Raw genomic sequence first — 26,270 nt, 5'->3', positions numbered from 1 at the left:
ATGATCTGAAACAAACAACATGCAGTTTTTCGCAAAGAGAAAATGTGTTAAGGGTAATGGCTTCATAAATAATTGTAGGGAGATATGGAACTGAAACTACCTTTTCTTTCTTTCTTTCTTTCTTTCTTTCTTTCTTTCTTTCTTTCTTTCTTTCTTTCTTTCTTTCTTTGGAAATGCCAGGAAATGTTGCTAAAGTTCTATTAAAATCTAATTTTAAATTGTCTGCATTCACTACTTTAGCATTGTGGAGGGAATCTTACTAAAGCAGAAATAGCGGAAGGAAATCAAGAAGGAACAAGCTTTCCGTTTGCCCTCATTTTGCTTTAATTGTAAAAAAGTAAGGAGGTTTGAGAAACTAAAAGCTTTATCACACTAGACTTATAGTCTGCTGTCGCAGCGAATTGCTTGCAAAGGACTCAAATGACGCCAACATTATAGTCTTCTGTCTGGGTGAAGGACCCTTATGATGCCGACCATGTCCTGCTGTGATTGCTGTTCTTCCCCACCCCCTTAACGACACATTTTGGTGCACAGAAAGTCCGGATCTTCCGGTAATGCGAAAGCACACCGCTCAAACTGCAACATGTGTTTTCATCCCTCGTTTTCAATCGATGTTCTGTGGGCATGTTTTCAAGGGGCGGTATTGCTGACAAAAGAGATTTACTTAAAAGTAAATCCCACTGATTTCCTGTGCTTGGAGGGGAGAGAAATAGCGAGGGGGGCCCCTGGAAAGATTTCCCCTCTTTCTGTGCCTAGGAGCTTTTCCTAAGGAGGAGCCACGGAGGGAGGGAGGGAGGCCTTGCGGTGCCCGGACCTCTCTCTGCGCCACCTCTGGAAGGCCAGCCGCTTCACCCCTCACTCGCGAGCGCGTCATCCCAAGAAGCCTTTCCTCTCACCCCATCAAGAACCAGCGCCGTTGATGAGGCCCAGTATTGGGCAAAAGGGCAACAGTATTGGGCAACAGCATTGAACATGCTGTGCATCTTCAATGGGATTTACTTTACTCAAAAGCAACATGCTATAGGAGAGGTGTAAAGAGGCTTGAGACAGATGTAAGTTTGCAAGCTTTCATACTCTATGGAAATGAAGTGGGATAATTCGAGGGAAAACCAGGAAAAATATGTAGGAGGGATGGAGCTCTTTCACAGCAATATCTTCTCAGAGGATTAAGTCCTACCAAGTTCAATGGAGTTTACTTCCAGGTAAGGGAGAGAAGGACTGTAATCTGACTGCAATCTTATAACTACTTAGCTTCATTTTAAGTACTGGTAGGAAGTTGTATTTTAAAACTGGAAATGAAGTTTTCCACTCTGTTGTTCTAATAGATTGCTGTTTGATTGCATTATTTCTTTAATTGATTTTAATTGTTTTATTGTATATGTTATTTTTGTGGTTTTGTTTTTCATTTTTTTATAAAACTCCCTAGGATAAATATTTATGAAGGGTGTTTTTTAATTCCTTGAATAAATACATAAATAAAAGTGGGAGACCTGGATTTTCATGGAAAGCAAGTATTGCCAGACTAATATTACTTCTTTCTTCAAGTATTTGTTCATGATCTGGACATATTGACCATTGGTTTCAATTTCTTAAAAGTACTGCATTAACACATTCTGTACTGAAATAATAATTTAATATTCAAAAAACAGAAAAAGTATGTGAAACAAGTCCATAATATTGACTGAACTAAAATGGCTGCAGCAAAAGATTAAGATCTAGAAATCAATAATTTACACAAATATGCTACCTTTTTAACTTTGGCTTCCTTCAGTTTTTCAAGTGCAAGTTTAATCTTGTCAGCTTTTGCTTGTGCTTCTTGCTCATCCTGAAAGAAGGAGTAAGTAAGATTGTAAAACCCTTTTTAAGGATGCCAAATTCCAACAAGAAATCTCCCTTCCCTATGCAGTTTAATTAACCTTTTTCATTTCTTTCCTTTTTTACAATTACAAAATATTCTTTCCCCAAGTGGTTCTCACTTTGGAATCTATTTCTCTCCTCTTGATTCTATTCATCATTCTGCCATTCCGAGTGGCTTTAATTGCAGCTTCTTGTGCTACTGAAGAGGCAAGTTCCTTTTCAGAAAAGTGGCTTGCCTCTTCAGCAGGAATACTTCAGTGGAAATGTCAGTTCTTCAGCATTTTCATGTATTTTCATCATGGTGTCAGGCAATACCTGAAAGTGAAAGAGGCCATTGGAGATCTCCATATTTCAGAATAAAAACTACTGGACTCTTCCATGTAGTGGGGCCTCAACATGAAATACATAATATTCTCATTTTTGAACAACAGAAACTTTATGGATAATATCTATGTGAACCCCCTGCTGAAAGAGCATGGCAAAACTCTCAGAAGACATTTGATTTTTTTTTCATCAGGCACTGACACTTGGTTATTCTAAATTATTTCTTTTGCTGTAATGCACATATCTGCAGAAAGTATTTAAAGCAAGAGAATTAGGAGAATTTTGGAATGAGATTCTTCTATCTTCTCACCTGAGTAAGTGGTTCAGAAGGAAGGGCTGGAGGTGTTGGGGGTGGAAGATCAATGGTTAGTTCTACAGGGGGAGGAGGCAAGTCAATCTCAGTGCATGAATCAGCAGTATTTGGGAGACCTGACTGATACCCATAAGTGGCAGCAGCATCTGCTGAAGGCTGAGTCATGGCACCTTGCTGGTAGTGAGATGCATCCTTCTGTTCTTGGCATGTGGACTTCTCTACTTCACTTATGTCTGCTACAAGATCAGCCATTAAAGCATCTAAATCAGTATCTTCCAATGCATTTAAGGATTCTGTTAAGAAAAAAAAGAGTAAAATACATCAGAGAATTTTCCAGTGTTATTATAGAACATCAATCATGCTTGTGTGATCGGAAACTCTTCCGCAGACCGCAACAGGCAGTGCTTGTAGTTATGAGTAAGAAAAGCAACATTATTGGGTTCGATCCAGATTTTATGCTGGATCAACTGTGCTGACAGAAGTGGACTCCTTCTTCTCACAGCAGCCCCTCTGGCCCCCTGAAAATGCTATACAGAGAGTTAAGAGATACTGCTGAATGAGATGAGCTTTTGTTGTTGTGGGAGGGGGACCTGCCAAAATTAGGTGGTGAGTCCTTCTTTGAGTAGAGTCCTCCCCTTGCAGAAGGTCTCTTCCTGTTTCGGAAGGCAGATCTTGCCTTGTTTAAAGCTGAAAGACACCCAGTGAAATTCAACCTATTTTCACAGCAATTTGGGGAACATTATACTAGAGAAATTTGTATATACCTCCTCTCATGAATATTAACTGTTAGGTGAAATGATCAGAACTTGATTTGCATAGAAAAATGAATTATTATTAGGGATGCTGCAGAAATCTGCTGCAGTCTCCAATGAGGCCAGTTTCCCAAAAACTGACCTGTGGAAACCACAAAGGAATTTCCACCACCACCCTTACAATCTGCGCATCCTCTAAATTTCATGCAGGGCAGCTTTCCAGCTTTAAACAAGACAAAATACACTAATGGCAGTTGCCATTAGCCTATCTTGGGAAAATTATGGCTGTGATTATGCCACTTTCAGCTATAAAGCACTTAGTTCTATACAAATTTCATCCATAGAGCACTTACAGCCGCAGTTTACGTAAAAGTAAGTGCTTTACAGTCGCAATTTACATAGAACTAAATGCTTTACGGCTGCAAATGGCTTAATTACAGCTGTAATTTTTCCAAGATAGGCTAATGGCAGCTGCCATTAGCACATCTTGCCTTGTTTAAATCCAGAAAGACACCCTGCATGAAATACAGAGGATGCACAGATGGGGTGGGGGGCATTCCTCTGTGGATTCCACAGGTCATTTTTTGGGGAAACCAGCCTCATTGGAGATTGCAACAGATTTCTGCAGCATCCCTAATAATAATTCATTTTTCTATGCAAATCAAGTTCTGATCATTTCACCTAACAGTTAATACTCGTGAGAGGAGGTATATACAGCGAAATCCGTTGAACACTCCAGGGCTCTGGGGGAAACTAGTAAATTCCAAGTGACCTGAATTCCCTGCAGCAGACTCCTCCCAATCAGATGTCAGGGGGTTTGCCCATCCCTATTTATTATAATAACTGATTACAATATTCAAAAGCAAAGGACAATGACTTCTTTAAAAATGCAAAGCTATTTACTGTTTTACTCTGTACAGCACCATGTACATTGATGGTGCTATATAAATAAATAAATAATAATAATAATAATAATAATAATAATAGCTTATGTATTCCTCCTTTCAAGACCAAGACGAATTCATTTCCACATTTGTTACACATAATGAAACATTTTGAGAAAGAGAAATACCCATTTATCTTTTTTGCTTCTATATTTTACCCCTCTACAACATATCATCGTCCCTAAAGCTGCTCTTCATTTTCCCAGTAGGGCAAAATACTAGTACTTACCATTTAAATCTTTAAACCCAACTGCAAAATTGAATTCATCATTAGATGCTTTGGTGGCCGGAGGTGGGAGAGTTTCCACTCCCAAACTCTGATAAAGAAGAAAAAGAAATATCAGTCTCACTTTTCGCAGCCAACGGTTGTGTTAAAAATTAGGTGTTTAAGGTTTCCTAAGATCAGAAACATATGTATACTTCTACTGGTTTGATTCTTCTCCATAGAAAAGAAATTGCTTTATGATTGTGTGGATTGTATTTCTCTAGAATACCTTCCCTCAGCTTTAACATCAAACCCAAAACAAAATCAAAACACTTTGTTTTGTGTCTACTGAATGTGGCAACATCTCTTCAGTAAAGATTTGCCTAATTGTTGGATGTTTAATACAGTTAATGCTTCTTTCAATCGTGTTTTGGAATAGCTCAATAGTTTCCTCCTTTTGTGAAGAAGTTATTATACAGATAAACTTCATATTAGAACAATCTTTAATATTTGCTGATTCACATGTTCTTTTAAACTATTTATCTGGTTCTTAGAAGTTAGTACATGTTCAGCATCAATGGATTTTTTTGCCCTTTGGACCACCAAAAGACTGATACTACAATACTGGAAGGATAAATGCTCACCTCCTATAAGGCAATGGATTGAATACCTAATATCACTAGCAACATTTGAAAGAGTGGTGTACAGGTGACACTAGCGAATGGACCTTTATACAGTTATACAGATATTTGGTTTTTATTGAAGTTTATGTATAATCTATTTTTTCTTATTTAGAATGTTGTAATACTGAAACTGAGAGCCTTAAAACATGCAGTTGTATTAGCATTTTCTCTCTCCCTGTCTTTGTTGATGTTGTTTTTTGTTTATTTTGTTAAAATTTAAAATAAAAAATGATAAAAGCAAACAAACATGAAACACATTTTGAGGGATACATCCTACAGGAAAAATGACTTTTGGATTGTTTATTTATCATGAGCTGGATACAGATTTAGCCAGACAAAATCAATGGGACTTAATAGTCATGATCAATTTCAGTGGGTCTACTCCAAGTATGACTAAATCTGGATTCAACCCCATGAGTGCAGGGTGAACACTATAGACATAAGCACATCTGAAAACATGTAGGGCACATTTACATAGAAGCTGTGGTCAATTATGGTTCCCAGTGAGTGCATATCATCTCCCTCTTCTCCAGAAATCACAGTTCTTCCTGTAGTACTCCATGGAGAAATGGGAGCTCGTGGGAACATATGAACCCTAATTGGTCCATCATTCTGTTCACACTGTGGTCAACCAGCTGCCTATGAGAAGCACACAAGCAGGATATGACTGCAATATTACCCTCCTGATCATGTTTCCCAGCAAATGATTTCCAGCGCAGAAGCATACTGTCGCTGATATCGGAGGTAATATATAATCCCCTCGACTAGTAGTCATTGAAAGCATTATCTTCCACATGTTGTATCAAAAGTTAATCTAACTTAAATCCCATTCATTTCAGTAGGTCTACTCTAAGTAGGATTAACATTGAATACAACCCCCTGAATTTGTATAATCCCCTTTTACAGCCATTGAAATTGGTGACCATCTTGTGAAAGCAAATTTCACAGTTTAACTATGCACTGTGTGAAGAAGTACTTCCTTTTTGCATGTCCTAAATCTCCCACCATTCAGTTTTATTGGACTATGATACAGCTTCTAGTATTATGAAAGAGAAAAAAATATTTACTGTAACTTGTAAACAGTCCCACAAATGCTGACTCATTAGGGAGCCCAAACACTGCTTCTCCCTCCCTTGCATGATGATTGGGGAAATTCAAGCACTTTTGATAAAGCGGGGGGGGGGGGGAATCTACACTACTGCTTTAAAGCGCTTTAAAGAGCTTTATAACAGTTTTGACAACTGTTGGGGCCCAGGACACACTGCATATACAGTTTTCAAAACGTTTTCAAAGTGCTTTAAAGTGCTTTAAAAGCAGTTGTGTAGATCCTCCCCTGTCAGTAACAAAATCCACAAAAGGCATCTGGCATCTTGGGCCTTAGCTAGACATACCTAATAATAATAATAATAATAATAATAATAATAATAATAATAATAATAATAATAAAAAATTATTTCTTACCCGCCTCTCCCTTTGGATCGAGGTGGGGAACAACATTAGTACAGGAATTAACACATTTTTAAAATTTTTGATTTTACATTAATCTGGGTAGGCCTGCTGGAAAAGGCTAGTCTTCAAAGCTGCCTTAAAATCACAGAGAGAGTTAATATTACAAATCTCCTTCAGCAGGCCGTTCCATAATCCAGGGGCGACAGAAGAAAAGGTCCTCTGGGAAACTGATGTCAGCCTAGACTTGGCTGACTGAAGTAAATTCTCCCTAGAGGACCTGAGTGTGCAGGGCAGACTGTATGGGAGAAGGCGATCCCGCAGGTAACCTGGACCCAAACCATTTAGGGCTTTAAAGGTAATGACCAACAATTTGTACTTTGCCCGGAAACTAATTGGCAGCCAGTGGAGTGATTTTAATATTGGGGTAATATGCTCACCTCTAGATGTACTGGTGACCAACCTGGCTGCCATATTTTGAACTAGTTGATAGTCTGCGATGGAGGAGGGAAGAACTCACGTTGCACTTAATGTGAGATCCCTCCTCCGTTTACATGTGAGGCGCGACGGCCTCAGGAAGAGAGGCATCGCGCCCACCATTTTTTAAATTTTAAAGGAAGTGGAGTGCATGAACGCTCGTGCGCTAAAAGTAGGTGCTTTTAAAAAAAATAATTTCATTTCTCCACTCCCCCCATCCTACCCCTGATGGGCACAGCGTGGAGCTGAGTCAAACCATGGCAACAGGTCACACGTTCTACGGTCTCGGGCCCAAAGGGGAGTCTCTATCCCAGGACAAGGGAGGGATGATCCCTTCCTGATCCTGGGATCCCCTGTGCATCATGTGGACGCACAGAGACGATCCCGGGGTTCACCCCGTGATAAAGCCTGGTCTAGCTAAGGCCTTGGTCCTAAGCTCCAACATGAAATGTTAATGTAACACTGCCACATCATCACTGGGGTAATGTTACATTTCAGAATGTTAGGATAGCATATATTGCTCTTCAAGTGCCTTAATTACACAGTTCACATACCTGTTGTTGTTTTTTACTTTTAAATAGCAAATGGGAAAAATCCAACCTACAGTCCTATTTAGAGTAGACCCATTGAAATGCAAGGACTGAAGTTAGGCATGACTAACCACAAAACACACACCAAGAAAATGTAGGCAACCACTTGTTAATTGGATTGCATCATCATCATCATCATCAGATATTTATTTGTTACCCGCCTCTCCCTCTGGATTGAGGTGGGGTACAACACAAATAAAAACACCATAAAATACATACAACTAATTCAAATGTTTAAAACCAGTGCATCATTAAAAGCAGCACACCATTAAAAAAAGCATCTTAAAATTCAACTGGGGCCTTAGCTAGAGGTTTATCCCAGGATTGTCCCAGGGTCATCCCTGTTCATGTAAGTGACACACAGGATATCCCGGGAGCAGGCAGGGACGAGCCCGGGACGTTCCCGGGATAAACCTTAGGTCTAGCTAAGGCCTGGGTAGGTCTGCCGGAAGAGATCAGTCTTTATGGCTTTCTTAAATTCTGGAAGACTGTTGACGAATCTCTCCCGGTAAGCCATTCCACAAACTTGGAGCAGCAGAAGAAAAGGTCCTCTGGGTAATAGTTGTCAGCCTTGTTTTTGTTGGCTGGGGTAAATTCTTCCTAGAGGACCTGAGTGTGTGGGGCAGATTGTATATTCTTCATGAACATAATATCTGAATCAGCCCTATGACTCTTGCTAGAATGGACTTTTGCCATCCATTATATTGTCTACATCTCCCTTTTATTTTGTCAGCTTCCTCCTCTGTTTTTTCCTTTAGGAACATAGGAAGCTGCTGTATACCAAGTGGGACCACTAGTCCACCAAGCTCAGTATTTTCCACACTGACTGGCAGTGGCTCTCCAGGGTTTCAGGAAGGAACAATGAGGAGACAGGAAGTAGGATTCCCTTTCTCTTCTTTACTCTTTCATCAATTCTTTAAGGGTGCAATCCTATGCAAGTTTAGACAGAAAAATGTCCTACAAGTCCCACCATTCCTTATCCAGCCATGGGGAATGCTGGGAGTTAAAGGACTCTTTTTCTGTCGAAACATGCATAGGATTAGTTAAGAAAGTGCTTTACCTGTGTCAGGAGATCCATTTCCCCCAATAAATCGCTGAACATCTGATCTATATCTTCACATGCTTCCTCCATCTGAAAAAACAACATCAGACACAGATGAGAATATTACACTTCACTACCTACAAAGAACATAGCAAACTTTTCAATAATGGAATATTCATATCTTTCCCCCTATTGATACTGAAATAAAGCATGTCATTTTAAAAAAGAATTTTGGGGAACTACTTCCCAAGAGTTATTGTACATCAAGCAGGTCTCCTCCATGGTCATCTGTCCTGCTCCTGCAGTGTCCATTTCTTCCTCCAAAAAAGTATTTTCAGCCTCTTTATCAGATTTAACTAAAGTAAGTACTGAACTTTCTCTTTGACCTTGCATGACTTCATTGGTCTTTGGAGAAGTTTGATTCATGGGAGAACACCTGCCATGTGGATAAACCTCTACTATAAATTTCCACAAAAGATTCAAGTTTCTTATCATTACTGATTCTTACAATTACTCTAGGAGAAAAATAAAAGGCTTTATTACATTATCAGGATTGACTTGAACAAAAATGGTGGTCAAGAAACAGAATGTTCCCCATTAGTCTGGTTACAATAAAGTGGTCATTTATTTATTTAGTACATTAAGGTGGCTTATGTAGGGTTCCCATGCAGTCTTCCATCTAGGCCAGTGGTGGGCTGTTTTCAACCCCCTGGACACCCCACATCCACCCATCCACACAGGTTGGACCCATGCCAGCATGCTGCTAAGCGTGGTGGCAGCAAAACAAAGAAACAAAGAAACACTGAATTTTTGCAGCAAACCATCCAGCTTCAGCTTGTTTTTAACTTGAAAACAAGCTACATTTAACCTTTCCCCCCCCCCACTCACCCAGCAATAAACTTGCAACTTCTCCTGCACAGTTGTGCTCTTGCACAGATCTCATGAATTTCAGTGGTGTAGGGGGATTATGCCTAAGGTATTAAAAAAACACCACTTTGCCAACAATAATAAGAACAGATTGATTCAGCTCACTTGTTTTGCCACTGCATAATCAAGTGACAGATGCAAACTTGGCTTCCTGACATCTTTCACCACGTTAGGTGTTATCAACTGACAGGTCAAATAATGTGTTGACTATCTTCCTAATCCTAGTTGTAAAATCGGGGGTGTGGGGTGGGGAGTTCTTCCAGTGTCTAAAGATCTATATGCTGTCAGTACAGAAAACTGATAGCATGGATACAAAATTATAAAGATGCAGAAAAATAAACACGCCCCCAAATCCTAAACATACTTTCTTGGAAGTAAGTCCCTCTGAAATCAAAGGGGCTTCCAAATAAACATGATTAGAACTGGGCTGTCAGAATAATTCCATGCAGCAAGAAAAATCTCCTCCTACTTGATGAATAATAGCTATTTATTCAGCACTCTGCCACTGAGTATTCCAGTTAATTTTTCCTGGCCAACAGCTTTTTAATACATTGCCAATCATGAAGAAAAATTAACCAGTCTCTGGCTTAATAGACAGCAGAATTACCTATTCTCTCCTGGAAAGAAATAGCCTTAGCTATGAGTTTATGGCTGATGCGCATACACTGAGAATGTATGCAACACTCCAGTACATCCCTCAAGCCTCTGATTACCATAAATGAACAGCAGTGAAGCTGTAGGTTACTGACAACAGACCAGTGATCTAAACAGATATGGTAATTGCTAGGGAGAGAAACAGTCAGCAAGGCCCCCTAGGCATAGCTGAGTAACATGCAGTTCAAGCTGGTTAATATTTATGAGATAAATATGAGATTGTCAGTTGGGCAGACCTATTCTAAGAGGCTGCTTTAACTTTAGCAACATAAACAGAGTCTTGCACCACTGCAGCTGAAACAGCATCCTACTCTTGCCAGCTAGGGCAGAGTTGGTAGAACCAAATTAAAACTCCCAAAATGGCAGAGAAATGACGCACAGCACTCTGTCTAAAAAAATTGGCCTGAAGACAATCAGGGAACCTTTGGCATTATTTCATCAGCACTTTTTTCCTCTCTCTGCTCAAGAAAACTCCTTGCCATGCTCAGCAGATTCTGGCAGAATAGTAGCTCCTGCTTGTTAGCAACAATGATAGGTTTAGATCCTTGATCCACACGATAGAATGGGCAGGCTCCTCGCACTGGTATTGGGTTCCTACCAGCCTGCTAAATGATCCACTGATCTGGTTCGCACATCATAATAACCCACAGTTAAACCATGGTTTCAAACTCTTGAGTTGTTCTGGGTTCAGACATTATGATAAACAACCCAGGGTCAGAGCATTCATGTGTTATCAGAGCAGGAGTGGGCAGGTGGGTCTTAATCCGTATGCATGCTTGCTCCCACTCATCTTCTCACTGTGGGTTGTTGGGAAGATGAGCAGGAGCAAGCATGCATGCTGATTCACGCCCACTCCTGTTATGATAACGCACAAATGCTCTGTCCCTGGGTTGTTAACTGTAGGTTGTTAGGATGTGAGAAACAGTCACTGTGTCAATGCAGAATCTTAGAGAAATATGCAATCAGAATGGTTGCCTTTAATGCATCTATGGAACTAAGTTTAGCTTCAATTTCTTCATTTTAGTAGAATTTCCCCAGTGCATTATCAGCAATAAAGGAAATAGCTCCATCTTCAATTCATATCTCACACTCTCCTCTGCCTGAATTCACAAAAACACATCACATGTAGGCATTATTCTCCATCTTGGAAGTGCTGAGGTATTAATAGTATTAACACTCTACTATACCACGATATTTCTTGCACAGATATTTTGTGTCTTATGCTGTAAAGGTCATCATTATTTTAAAATTTATCCAGAATTGGGAATATGGCACTTGCCCCAATCTCACATGATAGGGAAAAAGCCACCATGTGCACTTAGAAAATCACACTACAGCATACTTAGCCTAATGATTAATCCAGCCCAAGTTAACTTCAGAGTTAAGATAATAGAAGTACTGAATGGGCTACTATACATCTGAATGCTATTATGAATCATACATATTCTCTTTCTTATAATACAAGATTATTAAAAATAAATATATGCTTAGGATATAATCCTTGGCACTTAGGGTTCAAGTCCTAGAATGCTAACTTATGATTTAGTGACCCTTGTTTCTTTTCTCTCTTTTTTAGGATTTATTGCACTGGTTCTTATCAAATAAACAGCCATTCAAAATCTCATCACCAAACAGATGGACAATCAGCCACTGCAATTTCTGACACTTCAAAACTGATTAGTGTGAAATCAAATAAAAACATGCCCTTCAGGCAGGTTGGATTTATAGATATTTAGAGATTATTTTTTATGTTAAATAGCAACATAAGCTCAGATGTGTATTTGTAGTAGGGAAATTTGTTAATGTGTCACACTGCCCCCTTTTCCTTGAATTTTTAATGAATTGTGAAATCATCTTGAACTTGATACTGTTTTGCAAGACTAACACTGTGGAGTGTGTCCCTATTCCACCCAAAGAATCGATCAAATCTGGAGAGCTGGAGTCATGCAGCAGTAAGACGAACATATTAATCGGCTTGATATAAGATGAGAAGGAAGAGGCTCATCTATGGCCTTAGCTAGACAAGGCTATATCCTGGGGCGAATCCCGGGATCGCCCCTGTGGCGCACAGGGGATCCCTGGATCAGGGAGGGATCATCCCTCCTTTGCCCCGGGATAGAGCCCTCCCCTTTGGGCCCGCTTTTTCTGTGGTCCCGGGCTGAGCCCGAGACCGTGGAACATGTGGTCCGTTTCCACGGCTTGACCCCGTTCCGCACGATTACTCACGTGGAGCTGTGCCTATCAGGGTTAGGGGGGGGAGCAAGGAAACCAAAGTAAATGTAAAAAACCACTAACTTTCAGCGCACAAGCGTTCATGTGCTGCCATCGCTTTAAAAATTAAAAAAATGGCGGGCGCGATGCCTCTCTTCCCGAGGTCGTCGCACCTTGCATGTAAACGGGGGAGAGATCTCACATTAATCCCAATGTGAGATCTCCCCTCCTCCATCCCGGAACAAAAGGTAGGTCTAGCTAAGGCCTATGTAGCAGTAATTTTTATACTGTATTTTGCATTTGTGCTTTTAACCTGTTGGTTGTTTTATTATGGTTTTAATTTTTGTGAACCGCCCAGAGAGCTTCGGCTATTGGGCGGTATAAAAATGTAATAAATAAATAAATAAATTGGCATTGTAGTACACAGTAATGAATATGGGAAAAGAAGTTACCTTTGCGTAGAGAACCTATGCTATGAGAGCAGGTAGCCAGCCATACAGGTAGTCCTGCACCATCAAGAACCAGTGTAGACTGAAGCAACCTGAATATTTAGATTGTAGGAGATCATAAGAAGAGTTGGTCCTCTGTCCAAGCACTGCCTGGATAAACTCTTAGTATCTTGAAGTACCTTTGTGTGACATTATAAGCATCTGTTTCACAACACTGACCAGTACATTCTGCACAGTATCACTGGTCTATTCTGCATGGGGTAACTGACTCTCAGTGCTGGTTCCAGCTTTTGGAGGTCTCTTGCGCAAGATACTCTCAATGAGCCCTGCCCCTCAGTGAATCTACCTTCTCACTACTACTGTCATCAACTGCTATTGCTTTTCATTCGCTTTTTTTAAACTCATTGCTAGCACTTGCTTAACCTTACATAACCTCTAGGTGGCACTGTGGTCTAGCAGAACTGCAAAAAAACAAGAGGAAATCAAGCTTTCTTTTGCCAATCAGAAATAATACCGCCAGGAAACCACTCCACCTAGGAACAAGCCTCGAAGGGTTGCCAAAGAGACAGATTGGGAATGCTGCTGGTGTGCTGCCCACCCTGCTGCCCAGCATTCTTCCTGACTGAGCTGGCGGATGTGGTCTCGAGTTTGGTGTTGGAGGAACCCAGGATGTGGTTCTGGACAGCTTCAACTTCTACACAGAGGCTGCCTCTGGAGCACGTCCTGGTTCTTACATGCGTCAATGGCAGTGGCGATGCCAGCAGGTAAGGCTGAGGGCTGTGCCACTCGGAAGCAGTCCAAGGCACCCTGAAGCTTCGGAGCCAATCGACTTCAGGGCACCTCGGGCTGAGCCAGAACCGCCTCAGAACTGAGGCAAGGTGGGCCGAATCAGCCTGCATCTTCTCGGATTCAGGGCCTTGGCCCGAGGTGGTGCACAGCCCTACTTGTGACAACTGAATCAGGTGAGTCTGTGCAGGTACTGGACCGGTGCCTAGACTCAGTAATGGACTGGATAAGGGCCAATAAAATGAAACTGAATCCTAGCAAGATTGAAACCCTGTAGGTAAGTGGTTCCTGAGTCCGGGAGATAGGCTCATTGCACTCCCTCTGAAAGACCAGGTTTGTAGTTTGGGGGTACTTTTAGATCCATCTCTGTTGCTGGAGGCTCAAGTGGCTGCCATGGCTCAAAGTACCTTTTACCAACTTCACATGGTTTGCCAGCTACAGCCTCTTCTGGACAGGGGCAGCTTTGCCACAGTGGTACAGGCATTGGTAACTTCAAGACTGGATTACTACAATGCACTCTATGTGGGGCTGCTCTTAAAGCTGTTCCAGAAGCTGGAGCTAGTGTAGAATGCTGCAGCTCGGCTGTTGTCCAGAGCTGCGCCTTTCCAGCATGCAACTCTTTTGCTGAGGGAACTGAACTGGCTGCCTATTCGCTACTGGGGCAGGTTTAAGGTTCTTGTACTAGTGCACAAAGCCCTAAACAAGTTGGGACCAGGATACCTGAGAGAGAGCATTTTCCCCTATCAACTTGCCCGGTCACTGAGGTCATCTGAGGGCATGCCCCTGGTGGTTCCACATAGACTTATAGTGCAATTGGAGTCCACGAGGGGAACAGCCTTCAGTATGGTAGCCCCTCCCGCCTATGGAATTCCCTGCCTCTGGAGGTCAGGCAGGCACCAACTTTGTATTTCTTCCAGTGCATCCTGAAAACGTCATTGTTCCAGGAAGCCTTCCCTTAATGGCCAGCCACGGTTTATTTTGCTCTTTGTTTCTTTTAAGATGTACTTTTAATATTTTTTTTATTCTGTTTTGTCCACTGCTCCGAAATTCTGAATGGGGAGCAGTATATAAATATTGTAAATAAATAAATAAATATCCCCCCCCCCGCTCTAATAATAAAGTGCTGGTTAGATACAGAAGTGAAATGGGAGGGTCACGATGTTATCTAAACAACCTTCAATCAATCGTGAGTAGGGAATGACAAGCACTCAATGAATGCCTGATGTAGTAAAGCCCCAAATTCAGTCACAGTGCATCATGATTCTACCCACCCACCCCAATTCTCCCTCTTTCAACCCCCGCACACAACTGGCTTAGCCTTATAGACACTTCTTCCAGAAATGTGAACTGTGGGTCCTAGGCAGGTCCTCACTGTGCCAACCCTTGTCACTGGCACTAACCAGTCTAAACCGGGTGCTGGGTTCTTTTGTTACAGCAATGATGGTGTCTGTATTTGTGCCATGCTATTGGGACTATTGACACTGGATTGTCATTTGGCACATTTTTGTTCTTTCAAATGTTTATTCTTGAACAGTGCAGAGATAGAACAGCCCTGCTGTGTCTAGGCAAGCTCCAAGTTTAACTCAACGGAATGGAGATGGAAGAAGTTTCAAAAAGATGAGGTAGATAATTCCAATCATGGTGGCTTTCTGAGCAGTATCCCTATCATGTAGAATTCTGGGCTGTTGCTAGAGTTGGAAAAAAATATTTCAAAATCTGATGTGACACATTGTACAGAAATGTTTCAAAAGAGGAAGTGATTTTCTACAGAATACATCTCAGGGGCTCAAGTTCCTGAGTGTTAATAATTAGTAAAGAGTTTGAAAACTCTTTACATTATTGTGAAGAAAGGCTCTAGTGAAAAGCCTGAAAAACTAGGAATGCAATAACTGTTGAAATAAATGGAGTAACACAGGAACAGTGCATAGCTGATTGCATTTGGGTATTCAAACGAAGGGGGATAAAAAATTAGTAATGCACCCACATCAAGGGAGATGTGTCAAATGAGGGCAGAAGTGGATTAGAATAAGGGTCATGATCACATTGCCTTGTATTTCTCCAGCAATTCTTAGGAAAAGTCTAACTTACAAGACAGGGGAATTATTAATAATTTGCAGGTTTTATGCCCTTAATCTAAAATATAGGACAACAGGTTACTCAACACAATAATTCTGCAATCCTACACATATTTACCTGGGACTAAGCCTCATTGAATATAGTGGGACTTATTTGAAATTTTACAAATTTGAAAACAATTTCTTTTTTAAAAAAATCAACAAGAAAAAACTCTACTAACTTCTGTCATTATTTACCAAACAAAAGGGTTCAGTTTTTAAAACAAAACATCACAAATGTTTTTATACAGAAAAAAATAGATATAAAATAGATATTAAAGATATAATTAGCCTAATAAAAATTATTATAAAAATTGGCCAGTAAACATAAAGCAAACACTATTTGTATTGACTTGCAGCATGTGACTCTGACTGGTTAGACACTGGAACCAAACTCTCATAAATGCCTCAGGCTTACACTCACCTAAGCCTACTAATCTTCAATGAATCAATTTCTACATTTATTTGAAGCAGATTAAACATTAACAGCACACTTCATACCACGAGTGTATACATGTGTGGTTTTTTTCCTAGTAGAAAAACATCACATATGAAATGGCCATATTACAGCTCCAGAGGCTAGCCTTCAGAAGAAGAGAGCTAATGTTATAGAAGCTATGGAGAGAAAAGGGAAATGTAAATTGTAAAAAAATCATCAATTTCTTTAAATTTATCTTCATTTGAATTGCATGAAATACAGGGAGGATTTTTTGTTGGCTTGTACAGACTCTTTAACTCCATGAACTTTGGGCAACTTAAAAAAAAAAAAAAAAGCTTAGAAACTTTGAGGAAGTCTGTACATGAATGAAACTAGAAGATTCTGCAGCATGTAATAAAAGGCATAACATAGTAGCTACCATTTTAGTTCATGTTGCTAGTGACTGGAGAAGAGGGGGGAAAGATGCAAAGGATTAGTGAAAGAAGGACAAGATATTGATTTCTAAACATCTCAAGAACATTGGGCCAGTTTTCTCTTAAAAATAAAGCAGAATTCTTTAGAATTTTGGCTTATTGGAAAAGAGGAAGCATGCTGATACGCTGCTAGATTGCTCCTGATTGGTCCTTTTTGCCAATGAGAGCGGCTAAACAAGTCAAGAACCCTCCTAGTTTATAATTACGTGCAAAACAGAGCAATAAAATTAGGTGCCTTCATACACAATACAGTTCCAGAATAGAAATTTTCACCCAAATCACACTTTAAGGGAAAACTACCCATTAAAAACAATATTCTTCCTTCTTCACAAAACCCAAGTATTTTAAGTGGATTTACAGTTGTGCAAATAGATATAATTTGCTCTGGTAGCAGAAAATCATGCTTGGTCTCTCCCATCCCATGATTCTGATTATGAACAGTCTCTGGAAAGAGTGAATTGGAGCATGCAGGAATAAATACATCTGTTGGGGCCCATTGCAGAGAAATCCATTTGCCCAAAAATCCTTTGCTCAAAAATCGACTCAGTTCATTTTGTTAGCCTCTGGCAGAAATTGCTTGCATATTTTGAATTTTTCACTCTGGGCTGAGAAACAGGAACACATGGACTCCCAGCCCTCATTCCCAGAAGCATAAAAACACATAGCACATCCAAATTTATGCCGTTCAGCTGTGTGATAAAATGCTGATTTTTAATCTGTTTGTTTATGTTTTGTAGTATTTGTATTCTGTGAGTGACCTAAATGAGGTTATAATGTAACCAAGTAAGCCTGGCTTTACCACAGTAAATTAGGAATAAGATAATTGTGGCTGCCTTAGTTACAGTTGCTATGGAAGGGTGTGAAAATTACTAGGGAAAGTAGCTGTCTTTGTTTATACAAGTACCAGGCAGATAGTAAAGTACCATTTAGATTGGCCAACAAATTTGATTGGTTGTTCAGTTTCTCATTTCTCCTTAGCTGTCTGATGCATTATAATGTAGGGTGACCATATGAAAAGGAGGACAGGGCTCCTGTATCTTTAACAGTTGTATTGAAAAGGGAATTTCAGCAGGTGTCATTTATATATATGGAGAACCTGGTGAAATTTCTTCTTCATCACAACAGTTAAAGTGCAGGAGCTATACTAGAGTGACCAGATTTAAAAGAGGGCAGGGCACCTGCAGCTTTAACTGTTGTGATGAAGAGGGAATTTCGCCAGATTCTCCATATATACAAATGACACCTGCTGAAATTCCCTTTTCTACGCAACTGTTAAGGATACAGGAGCCCTGTCCACCTTTTCATATGGTCACCCTATGACACTTTCATGAGGCAAGTACTATTCCATCACTGCCCCTCTTGTGGAAATTAGGGATGGACAGAGTGATCTATTTCTGGCCCATGTGAGTTTTGAATGTTTTAATTCCTAAATCCATTCCATCCCATTTCTACATTAATCTGTATTTCTTTTTTTTTAAACCATACAAAGTTTCATATTTAAACATGTATTTTTGAATTTATTTTCTCACAAAAAAACACATTTCTAAAGGTATTTTCTCTTAGTATGCATTTCTAAACATTTTTTGTCCTAAAAAAGGGTGTCTTGATATGAATTACGGTTTGTTTTTTTGAGCAAAGAACTGCACCCAAAAATTCAGAGAAATGCAAAATCAGAAGGAAAGTGCATTCTGATCCCCACATTAGTCTGGGATTAGATCAATTCATGTCCAAACTCACAAAGAGCATATTCTGCAAGCATTCCTAGTAGATATGCGTTGGGTGCCAAAATGGGCGAAGGATGGGCGAACTGGGTTGGATTCTTAGAGGCAAAATGAACCCCTATTTGAACAAAACAACATCAACAAAATCTGGGGAGCCAGGGCTATGCATGTACAATGCTCCCAATAGATGTTGCCGCCGCTGCGCCGCCAATGTCCCCAGCCGCTCTGTCCCGCTGCCGCCGCCACTGTCCCCAGCCGGCGTTTCCTGTTGTTGCCATGTCCGCTCTGTCCCGCTGCCGCTGCCACTGTCCCCAGCCGGCGTTTCCTGATGTCGCCGTGTCCGGCCTGCAGGACATGGCGACAGCAGCCATCACAGGCCGAACATGGCGACAACAGGAAACGCCGGCTGGGGATAGTGGCGGCGGCAGCGGGACAGAGCGGCTGGGGACATTGGCGGTGCGGCGGCGGCAAGACACAGGAGGTGGGGACGGGGGGGGGGATCGCAGGCCAGGGGAGGTCATGGGGGCACAGCCTCGCCGCGCCTGAAGCACCGATTTTCAGGTAGGTCTAGCAAGGCCCTTACTTTCAACTAAATGCGTACTAGGGCCTAATCTACACCCAGCAGGATTATGAAAACAGTATATAAAAGGCAGGATTCACACTTCAACACTACTGTATTGAAGTGCACTGACAACTGTTGGGGCCCACTGACATACCATATACCACTTTCATAGTGCTATATCCTGCTTGGTGAGGCTCCTGCCTCTTACATACTGGTTTCATAGTGTAATATCTTGCTTGATGTAGATTAGGCCCTGGATGAGCAATTTAAATGTGCATCCCCATTCCCTTCAAAATGTGTATTTGAATGTGTATCTGAGGCCTTAGCTAGACTGGGCAAAATCCTGGGGCGAACCCCGGGATCGTCCCTGTGCATCCACATGATGCACAGGGGATTCCAGGATCAGGGAGGGATGATACCTCCCTTGCCCTGGGATCTCGCTCTCCCCTTTGGGCCCGCTTTTTCTGCGGTCCCAGGCTGAGCCTGAGACCGTGGAATGTGCAGCCCATTGCCACGGTTTGACCCAGCTCAGCACGATTCCTCGCCGGGAGCCGCGCATGGGGCGCAGCACTCCTCAGGAGCACTGCGCCCATCGGGGTTATGGTGGGGGAGAAGTGAAATGAAATGAAATTTTAAAAAACCCTTACCTTTAGCACACGTGCGCTCCTTCCTCTTTTTTAAAAAAAGGCAGGCACAACGCCTCTCCTCCTGAGGCCGTCGCGCCTCATGTGTAAATGGAGGAGGGATCTCGCGTTAATCACAACGCGAGATCTTCCCTCCTCCATCGCAGACTATGCGGTAGGTCTAGCTAAGGCCTCTGTGATCATTCTGTTGAAAGCAATGTAATATCCACCGATTGCATCTATAATATATATTTTATACTCGGATGCACACCCAGTTTACCCAGTCATTCCCCTTTGCTGATTAAAGAAATATATTGGGCTAGTAGAAAACTTCCCAGAACCAACACAAGTGGCAAGAAATCCCTCCCACCAATGGGTGCCTCAGTGGCATAAGGAGACTGAGTTCTCCCTCCCCTCCACAAAGTGCCCACGCTGGAGAAAGGACACAAACCATGAAACATTTTCATGGGTACACATCTATTCCTCATGCCACCTAGATAATACTCATTAACCAGATACATAGAAAACCTGATTTACAGTTACATAGAAAATCACATTTTGAATATGGAATTCCTTTTCCGAATTCTTAATATTGTGAACTGCTGACTTTTTATTATATTCAGAGGTATATAAATGCCACAAATAAAGTAAATAAAATAAACTCTTCTTTAAGCATCAATAAATTAGGAAAAGTGCTCAATTCATTTGTATATATCATCTGTGCTGAGATGATGTGCAAATCATTGTAAAATAGCCCTAAGGTCATTCAAAAAAGAAAAGAAAATCAGCTGGAAGGTGGGAGTTGGAAAACAGAAACAAGGAAAGACCTCCCTCATACTACTTCCGCACTAAAATTCCTAGTCCCAAATATTTTAAAATTGTTTTTTGAAAACATTTTACATGTAACATGTAGTGAGCCTGATAGCTTTCTCCTAATTATGCAATTTCCCAAACACAACAAAATAACAATGTTTCATGATAGAGATATAATTGATAGATAAGAGACGCATGGAAGAGAACATTCATCAGTATTTGCACTGAAATTTTGTCATATCCAACCATTTTCAAAGAACAGTTGTCAACAATATGGAGTGCAATCTAATTCAGAAAAGAGCAGAAGAACAAACTCTTTCTACACTCAGTCCTGGAAACGACAGATTTGCCGCAAATGCTGTTTAACATTTCTGTCCACCTGCTCTGATCTCCTTCTGAACTGAAGGGGAAGCAAAAGGATTAAGAGAATACCTTCAAGAGCACTTAAACTTAATTAGCAACACACTTCTGAATTCACAGGGTGATCAAAAGAACAGAACAGGTTGGAAAAGATAGCTCCTTGTTAGTGAAGACACTATGCCTTTTTCCACACAGTAAGAAACCATGTATGTAGGCTGAATGTAGGATCATGTGTCCACTGCCATCACTCACACCCTGTAAATCTTCAATCCTATTGTGATACTCCGTTACCACCTAAATAGTCTCCAAGTAACTCATGGCCTATGCCTTGTTCTGGAAGTCTTCCCCCCCCCCCCACAATTTTAACCTGCTCCAACCTTCTATTTACCTCTTGTCCTGTGTAATAAAATAGAAGTGGATGAAGATGAAAAGCTTGTTTCTTCAAGATTCAGAGCTATTTAATCAAAGAAATGTACTTCCATTTGTCACTTCCAGAATTTGCCCTCTTAGCTCACAGACTAAAAAAGATACAAGATTCTTGTGCCAAGGTGTTTAGCTTCACTTTGAAGTAAAAGTTCACATAACAGTTGTTTAACCATTAAAAAGTTAAGACATTCTCTCTCTGATTGGTAGATGGGATCCTCCCACAGCCCTCATGTGGCTTTCTGGATCAATGGTTAGTTAACTGTTCTCATCAGTTCTCCCAGCAGGGAGCCCACCTTCCTCAACCATGTAAACAACAGTTTCCCTCCCTTGTGAAATGAGCATCTATCTTGAAATGCAGCCCATTTTTCTCTCTGAGGTGTAGCAGAAGGGAGGATGGAGAGAGGAGAGATAATGCAGAATGTGGGGCTGGAGCCCTGTTAAGAAACTGTCCAGGGGCAGTGGGAGTGTACATTCTCAGCATGGCAAACTGCAGCCCAGAGTAAAATTCCTCTGCATTTACAATGACTGGAGATTACTTTTATTATAAATGGAGCCACTTGTATTTGTTATATAACCAGTTTCAGATGATATAATATAGCCAACATTAAGCATTACACAGTAATTTTGCCACCTTTTCTTCATATTATCACCATGTGCCTAAAATCCCATAATACTATGCAAACCAGAAGAATATGTGTAGTGATTTCCACAATCCTAGCACTTTTTAGAGCTGCCACAATTATGGAAATCATGCTAGAATAAGAATATGTTTTGCATGCAGGAAGTCCCAGTTTCAAACTCTGTTTTATGTAACAGACAATGGAGGGGGGGGGGAATCTCTGTTTGAGACCGTGAAGAGCTACAGCTGGATGAACCAATGGTGTGTTGATATAAGGCAGCTTCATATGTGACAGTTCACATGGCAGGGTTTTCCTTGTACTGGCGTATCCACAGTTTGTGCATGTAAAAAAAGAGAGAGCTGAATATGACCAATTCCACCACCATTTTAGATTACACGCCATTCAGTACTACTGTAGCACATTCTCAATGCCTGATGGTTGCTCAGCTCTGAAAGTCCCTACAAGTAGTAGCGGTTATTCAGGCATTCAGAAATGTAACCTAGCTTCTCCTTTTTCTGCTCCAGGATAATATTCATTGCTGACTAATCTGGAAATATGCAATGGAGGTTCTGTAATATATTTACTTGATCATTTTGAGGCCAAAAGTGATATTTCTACTTTTTCATTCTAAATCCATGACCAAGCCATGCCTCAACGAAGATGCTTGTCAAAATATTGCTCTTCAGAGATACAGACTTTGTACAAAAATACCAAGTTCTTAATTGCCCAGGTACTAAATTCTTCAAATTTAAAGCTCAATAGAACAGAATGCTGGAGAAGTGAACACTCATTTTAAATCCACTTAGTGAACACAGCACTGGTTGAAGAGAGAGGTGTTCTTCTGTCCGGAAACTCCCTTAAATAGGCCATCATATCCTGTGATAAACCAAGCTGAACATAATTTAGCAACCATGTATTGGGCTTGGTAGTTAATTCTCTCTCTCCCACCCCTACACACACACAGTGGTTTTGCTGCATGCCTGGAAGTATAAACACAGGGCCACTGTCAAACACCTGTTGTACACACTGTGGCCTTAGCTAGACCTACCGGTTAGCCCGCAACAGAGGAGGGAAATTGTCACGAGATCCCTCCTGTTTATATGTGATGTGCGATGACCTCAGAAGGAGAGGCGTCACGTCCACCATTTTTTTTAACTTAAAGGGGCAGCAGTGCACGAATGTTCATGCGCATACGGTAAGAAAATTTTAAAATTTAAATTACTTTCCCCGTTCCCCCTACCCTACCCCTGATGGGTGCAGCGCGCCCGTGCGTGGCTCCTGTCTCCTCGCGAGGAATCGTGTGGAGCCGGATCAACCCACGGCACCCAGCGATACGTTCCGTGGTCTCGGGCTTAGCCCGGGACCGCAGAAAAAATGGGGCCAAAGTGGAGGGTGAGATCCCAGGGCAAGGGAGGGATCATCTCTCCCTGATCCTGGGATCCCCTGTGCGTCATGCTTCGTAGTTCCCAAGTTTTCAATTCTGCCCACTCAGTGCTGGAGCATACACTTTGCCTACACTAGATCTTATAAATTTCTGTGGAAGGAAGTTTGAAGAACTGGCAAAACCAATGGTAGAGAAGTGTGAACATACAAAATTGTTTCAGACCAGCACAGAGTCTGAAACAGGCCATCATAACCCTTTTTCCTTTTGTGAATTCAATGACAAGATGATTTTCCGAAATGAGGGAATCTCTTCTATACCATTACGGAAAGGGGGGGCAGTTTATTTTTAATACCCTCTTATAATAAGAAAATGCTGGTAATTCATTTTATACAGCTATTAAAATGTAGTAAGTGTGGGAGAAGTCAACACTGTGGTTCTTCCTCTGTTTTGTAAGAGAGTTGCTATTCCGGCCCACTCTAGATCTTGCAAATATCTGTGGCAGGAAGTTTGCAGAACTGGCAAAACCACAGGTAGAGAAGTAGTTAGATACAAAAGATACAAAATCTTTTCAGATGAACACAGGGAGAAAGATTGTTATGAGGAAACTGAGTTGCCCTTCTATTCCTCCTGTCCCCATTTATACACACCTACACAACTTCCTAATTCAGGGGAGAAGAACCTGTGCCCTTCCAGGTATAGTTGGACTATTTATTTACATCATTTTTACCTTGCCCTTCAGCCAGAAAAAGGTCCCCATTATAAAGATTAATGATAGGATAGTCCCTATACTTAAATTTACAATCTAAAAGACACAACACAAAAGGAAATGGGATTAGGAGGGAAGAGGGAAAAATTCCCAGGCACCAGTTTTTAGTTTCAAAGTTTTCAGAGATATGCTGATTGTGGCTGCTAAGAGCTGGTGTCCAACTGCTTCTGGAAGGTGCAAGGTCCTCCACCCCTGTTCTAGTTAGAGCCTTAGGCAGGGCTTAATTTATTAAAAATATGAGCTGCTGAGACCCAAACTATCTGGAATCTGATTTCACTGGTGGAAGAGGAAGGAGGGGCAAGAAAAACTGTGAGGGAAAGTACATGTTCAGAAATGTTATTTATTTATTGAAAAGGTCTTATGCCCTGCCTTTTTGCTATTATCCTTGCAAGACCAAATAAAACCACTCACAACTGATTTCAAATTGATTAAGCTACAAAATCCACTGCAAGAAAGTAGCAGCAACAATAATACTGGTGGGTCATCCAGTGAATGCCTTGTCTAAAAGAAAATAAATGCTCATTTTCCTCACTGCAAGTGGTGTGTATGAGAGAGAGCAAACCCTCTACTTTGGGATATAGGTAATATGGACAGTGGTTCTGAAAAGCTCCCCAGGCTTGGTGGTGGTGATGATGGGTTATATTTGTTAAGAAACCTGTCTTTAAATTGTACTGGATTTACTTCCTTCCTACTCAAGTCCTATGCCTGGAGACAGAAAGAGTCCCTGTAAAAAGTTCAGCTACATTTTGCAACTAGCCCCCAGCTTCCTAACATTTCTGTCCCACATAACATCGTATAAGTTGTTGCTGTCAGGTCCAGCATCTTATTGTAAATGTTTCAGCTGTTTAAATTGTTTAAAATTGTGTATGTCCGAGATTTTATATTATGTTTTGTGTAAGAGCTTCAGGTATTGGATGGTAAAGAAAGGAAGAAGATAATAATAATAATAATAATAATAATAATAATAATAATAATAATAATAATAATAACCTCATAACAAACCACCTGCCTTTTGCTGTGAGAGCAGAGAGACGGGCTACAGCTATTTGTGCACGCACAAGACCCAAGCAACCCTTAAGAGCTTACCTTGCTGGTCTTCTTCTGCCTGGCGCCCAGCGAGCCTGAGGCGCCGCGGAAGCTGAGGCGGGGGAGCCCAGAGGGAGAGAGAGAACGAGAGAGGAAGGGAGCGCGCGAAGGGGACGACGCCTGGCTTGTGTCACAGGCAGGCACTTCTGAAGCCGGGCGGGCGGGCGCGCGCGCCTCCCTGCGATGAGTTCCTCTTTCGGGAAGGAAGTGGTCTGTGGCTGGCCTAGCAAGGCAACGAAGAAGTGTTAGGTCACATTACCTCTATAATATTCTTCCCCAAACTTGTGCCCTCTCGATGTGTTTGGACTGCAACTCCCAGCGTCCCCCAGCTGACTGAGAATGGCAGTCTAACAGATCTGGAGAGCACCAGAGTGGGAAAAGTTGTTTCGAAGGGGTGGGTTGTGTTTGTGGGTACGAGAAGCAGGGTAGTATTCACACATGGTGATGGTGCTATATAAATAAATAAATAATAATAATAATAATAATTTTCCTAGGCATTTTGTTAATAGAAAGGAGGGAAGGGTGGTTTTTTAAAAAACTTGTTTTCCTCTTTTTCTTCCTTCCTTCCTTCTTTCCTTTAAAAAAAAAGTTGGTTGAGGGACATTGTCAAGAAACAAAAAAGAGCCCTCTTCTAGTTTTGCCACCATCAAGAGCAAGAGCCCTGGGGTCTTTCAGACCTTCAATTCAAAAGGGCTAAAATGAGCAGCTCTGAGGGGGAGAGTAAGGCCTTAGCTAGACTTGAGGTTTATCCCGGGATCGTCCTGAGGTCATCCCTACCTGCTCCCGGGATATCCTGTGTGTCATTTACATGAACAGGGATGACCCCGGGACGATCCTGGGATAAACCTTAGGTCTACCTAAGGCCTAAAACAGCTGGGCTTTGCTCTCGACCTACATGCATTCGTTTTCATGGCTGCCCCTGCCATTAGGTAGAGTGTGGCAGGTGCCTCAGGCAGATCATTTGGGGGTGTCAAATGTAAGGGCAGAAAACTGTGAAGTTGCTTAATATATTATTGTTGTGTGTTTATTGCCGGGGTATATTGGGGTTTTCTGCCTCTGATGCCAAAATAATATGGCTAATCATGGATACTATATGTATCTTGATGAGGTGGGTTGGGAGAAATGGAAAATGGTTTGACAAGGAAAACCATTTGGTTTTCCATCTCAGAATTAATTCATACTCAGTGGTGGCTGGTGCACATTGGGGCTGGCGGGGCAGAGGA

The 26,270-nt window shown here is 41.3% G+C and overlaps 1 protein-coding gene across 3 annotated transcripts in view; it reads right to left on the bottom strand.

The window, feature by feature from the left end:
• APBB1IP (amyloid beta precursor protein binding family B member 1 interacting protein) overlaps positions 1-25,181 on the bottom strand; it is a 52,934-nt gene extending 27,753 nt beyond the window's left edge. The window contains exons 1-5 of one of the 3 annotated variants that reach the window (XM_063127867.1): positions 25,048-25,181; positions 8,652-8,723; positions 4,420-4,507; positions 2,492-2,787; positions 1,748-1,825 (exon numbers count right to left, since the gene is read on the bottom strand). In XM_063127867.1, the coding sequence (XP_062983937.1) occupies positions 1,748-1,825; positions 2,492-2,787; positions 4,420-4,507; positions 8,652-8,723 (534 nt within the window). In that variant the 5' untranslated portion in view covers positions 25,048-25,181. Of the gene's footprint in view, positions 1-1,747; positions 1,826-2,491; positions 2,788-4,419; positions 4,508-8,651; positions 8,724-12,877; positions 12,896-21,153; positions 21,203-25,047 lie in introns of those variants that run through there. The other 2 variants (XM_063127875.1, XM_063127883.1) reach the window with 2 other exon arrangements.
• Positions 25,182-26,270: the final 1,089 nt, after the last annotated feature.

This window comes from Elgaria multicarinata, chromosome 1, assembly GCF_023053635.1.
Source record: "Elgaria multicarinata webbii isolate HBS135686 ecotype San Diego chromosome 1, rElgMul1.1.pri, whole genome shotgun sequence".
NCBI classification, from domain to species: domain Eukaryota; kingdom Metazoa; phylum Chordata; class Lepidosauria; order Squamata; family Anguidae; genus Elgaria; species Elgaria multicarinata.
Note: the sequence above shows the minus strand (reverse complement) of the source record. Positions and strands in the feature narration are given on the sequence as shown.